The following is a 3,956-nucleotide window of genomic DNA, read 5'->3' on the forward strand; positions in this document are numbered from 1 at the left end:
CCGCCCGGATTCGCTAGTCGTGGCTGCCGCTCATTCATCAGCCAAACGACGAGGCAGCCTGCGCCATTTCCCCTCCCCCTCCCATCACCCGGCGCGCGAGTGGAAGCCCGCACAGCCGTCAGCTCTGGATCGGCCAGTCATCGCATGACCAAGGCTGACGCCGCTGCCGGCGCCTGTTTATTAGCGCCCACACCCGGGATGCGGCGGTTATGACAACGGCACGCAGGCGGCAGCATGGCGGTCATTGCAGCCGGCGGTGACGTGGCGCCAGTATGCGACGAGCGAGTGTTCGCGGATAAAACTGGCGCCGGGTGCGATGAGCGGCTCATTGTGGCATCATGGCGGCAACAGGAGGACTGGCCCTGTCGCTCCTGGTCGTGACGGTCCTGCTGGTGTCGGCTGACGGTAGGTCAACTATTCTCTGATGCCCAAGTGCTGGGCGCCTGTGCTCCTGTCAAGCCCAGCTAGGCGTTGCACAGATCCGGGCAAGCCTCTAGGGTTCATGGTCAGTTCTGAGTTGCATTGCAAAGAAGCGCCAGCACACGCCAGTAATCCACAATCGACGTGTGCCACATGCAATAATCTACTGCATTAATGCATGCAATGCAGTCAGTACACCTTTCAAAACGAAAAGTTGTATGTAGGATATGAGTGGTGGTAGGGGAACAAAACTTGGTCTCAGTTGCGATCTGTGTGTGATTAAAGGTGTGGACGGAACTGACAGACAAAATCGTTTAACTGACGGCAACGACCCGATTCAAAGCGATTTTTGTGAGTCGACGAACAGACCCCAAAAAAGCGATCTGATGCATGACTAAAGACTGCTCGCTACTGACCACTTGCTCCGTGGTATAACCAGAGCTGCTGGAACGGGGCGATCCCAACACCCAGCCCTGCCCCGCAGCGTTCGGATATCGCCGTGACAGCGTGAGCCCGTTCACCTTGCTGGCGGAGCGCGGCTGCCTGCCGGACAACTTCACCGAGCCAGCGGAGGTGACGGCGGCGCTGGCTGCCTGCCGCCCCCAGCGGTCGTCGTTCAGCGGGTTCGGGTTCCGCAGGCGCCGCGGCAGATACAGGCGGTCACCATTCGGGTTTTTCAGGCGCCATCGCAGAAGTGGGGCTGGCACGCTCCTGCAGTGTCTGGCAGAACGGTGAGACGAGGTGGAGTTCGGAGCGGGCGCAGGGCAGGCCGGGTGGCGCGGGAGGTATCGTCAGCCTGTCTGATCCAGGCTGTTGTTCTGTTATGTCTGATTGGTCGGCCTGATCCGGACTGCTGTTCTGTTATGCGTGATTGGTCGACCTGATCCGGGCTGCTGTTATGTTATGCTTGGTTGGTCAGCCTGATTAAGGCTGCTTTTCTGTTATGCCCGATTGGTCGGCCCGATCCAAGCTGCTGTTCTGTGATGCCTGATTGGTCGGTGTAAACTTGTGACTGAGCCTGTTTGGGACTACCGTGTAACACGCGCACTGAGTGGTCTTTCCACTCGCCTCACAGTGCACAAAAGCATCCTTCTGACGTCCAAACCCACAGGTTCAAATGCTTGATTTGGTAAACATTGTCTATGCTAGGCCCCTGCCAGCGGTTGCAAACCGCTGAGGTCACCTGCGAACTGACCGTTTACTGCCACGTAAGTATAAAACTGACACCAGCTTTGCGTGGTAGATGACAAACAAATAAAGCTTATTTATATCTCATTGCCGCCAGGCTCGAAATCACTAACAGCACCGGCCTGAACGTGCCGGCGCTGGAGACACTGATCGACTCGCTCTCGTCCAACACCACGTGGACGGACCAGCAGAAGGCGAACGTGAATGCCTGCGTGAGCGCGATGGACGCCAGCCTAAGCGCGCCGCAGCAGGGCGTCTACATCCTCGCCTGCCTGAAGAAGCGAGCGCTGCTCGACTGCACCGCCGCCTCCAGCGGCACGGCCTGCCTGCGGGTCAGCTCGCTGATCAGCCACTGCAGCGCCAGCGCGCGCTCACTCGTCTCCAGGACCACCTGGTGGACCTGCAAAATGGGGTCTCTCTCGTCGATCACGCTGGCTGGCCTCAATGCGCTCGGCCAGCGCCTGCTGGGCTCCTCGGGGGAGACGTGCACCCTCGCAGACGACGCCTTCAGCGACGTCATCAACTGCACGCTGCAGGCGAGCGGTCTGGCCAGCGGCGACGACGTCAACACCACTGCCGTCCGCCTCGCGATCGAGGACAGCGGCGACGCGCAATCCGACAAGGACATGCGACTCGCCCTGCTGGACGCCTGTGTGGAGCGCGGCGCCGAGACGGTCGCCGAGTTCATCGACTGCTGGGGCGAACTGGCGCCGTACTCGTGCGCCAACGATGACGCTAACCAGCTGGCGCTGTCCTGGCAACCCTCGGCCCCTAGAAACAACAGACGCTTCGGATCCCGCAGACGCTTCAGCCGCAGGCGGTGGGGCCGCCGTTAGCGGAGGACAGGACGAGAAGGCAGGCCCTGAGGAGTCCGCTGCCCCACGATGACGTCCTCCACTTCGACATAGCTTCCCAGCTTCACGTTGTTTGGCCTCCATTTCAAGGCATCCGGACCAGCGGCAACGTCACGGCTTGTGGGACATTTTCACCCCAATAATTGCTCCATGTTTCGTTTCCTTGTTAGAAACCATTCACATAGTTTTCTGCCCGACGGCGCCATGGCCGGTGCCCAGCACCACTGAGAAGCTCTGTCAACAATTTGGTTCGCTCTGGATAAATACACAGATCACCATCTCATGGCGCTTCTTGCTGGGAACGTGAGCAGAATGCATTGCTCACATCTCATCTATTTCGTGTTTGCGCGACAGGTTCAAAAATTATTTCAAATGGTACAATTTGGCTTGGCGTATTGCATGCATACAATGAAAGGATTCATAATTTCATGGCACGTACACTTATTCATGCAATCAAATATATGCATATTCATTAGTATATATATATATATATATATATATATATATATATATACACGAGCATGTGGCAATGTATTTTCTCGCCTAATTCTGTTCAAGCCTTTGATGACCTCTGGAGGCCAAACTTCTAAATGCGCAGCAAAACGTGTTCAGCTGGCTATTTACGGAGCCCAACTTCTGCCAAGGTTGAGCGAACTCGAACAGGTTGTTGATATTTGCCAAATGGGAGTGTGAAACTCCTGCTAACCTTACGAACCTGAAAAAGATTAGAAACAGGTTGGCTTCGTAAGGTAAATTGTTGTCGCATAGTAGTTGTTTTTATTTCGTAAGCTCCGTGGACGATATCAAGCCCTCTGAAACAGGCCATGGATTACAGTATTTCTCTATGTTGAGATATTAGATAAACCCATCGTCTACGCCGGCTGTTTTTCCATCATAATGCAATTTCAGTCACATCGGTCTCACTGGCCAAGAGTCACCTGATCCCATTTGCCACTTCCCCTGGACGAATTCCTGGTTCCGCCACCGAGGACCTCTAGTCCGCTTCTGCCTTAACACTCTAATCTGGGCTGCTTGGCCGAAGAAAGATCACTGGCCACCCACTACCAACTGGCAGCGCATCAGACTTCATCGCATGCTCTTGACCACCAGCTGCAGCGGGACCACGCGGCGTGTCGGACACAACAGGGCCCGGGACCGGAGAACTCCAGCGACCAATCATCGAGTCAGACCCTTGTCTGGCACTCCTCGACTCCGTGGCAATAACTCATCCGCAGATAATGGCGCGGGCCGTGACTGCTGTCGCCGGAAGTATTGACTGCTACGGGCTTACTGACCAGAGCCAAGCATTTAATCGCTGAGAGTGACGGGCAAACCACCGAACGAAGAGCATGCCTTGCACGACAGCGTGTCCTAGGATTGCATTGTTGCGCTGACTTCACCAATAACAGAACATTAAACACGTAACAACTTAGCGGTAAACAATAGGAATGAACAGATGACTTGTCGGGTTTGGCCCACGGTAGAGAGAACTCG

At 55.7% G+C, this 3,956-nt stretch overlaps 1 protein-coding gene across 1 annotated transcript; it reads left to right on the forward strand.

The window, feature by feature from the left end:
* Positions 1–338: 338 nt before the first annotated feature.
* On the forward strand, positions 339–2,473 carry LOC119105370 (uncharacterized). Its single transcript, XM_037228838.1, has 3 exons — positions 339–405; positions 905–1,151; positions 1,706–2,473. Exons 1-3 carry the CDS (start codon positions 339–341, stop codon positions 2,442–2,444), a joined length of 1,053 nt encoding a protein of 350 aa, XP_037084733.1. The 3' UTR covers positions 2,445–2,473.
* Positions 2,474–3,956: the final 1,483 nt, after the last annotated feature.

This window comes from Pollicipes pollicipes, unplaced genomic scaffold, assembly GCF_011947565.3.
Source record: "Pollicipes pollicipes isolate AB1234 unplaced genomic scaffold, Ppol_2.1 Scaffold_6138;HRSCAF=7277_pilon_pilon_pilon, whole genome shotgun sequence".
NCBI lineage: Eukaryota > Metazoa > Arthropoda > Thecostraca > Pollicipedomorpha > Pollicipedidae > Pollicipes > Pollicipes pollicipes.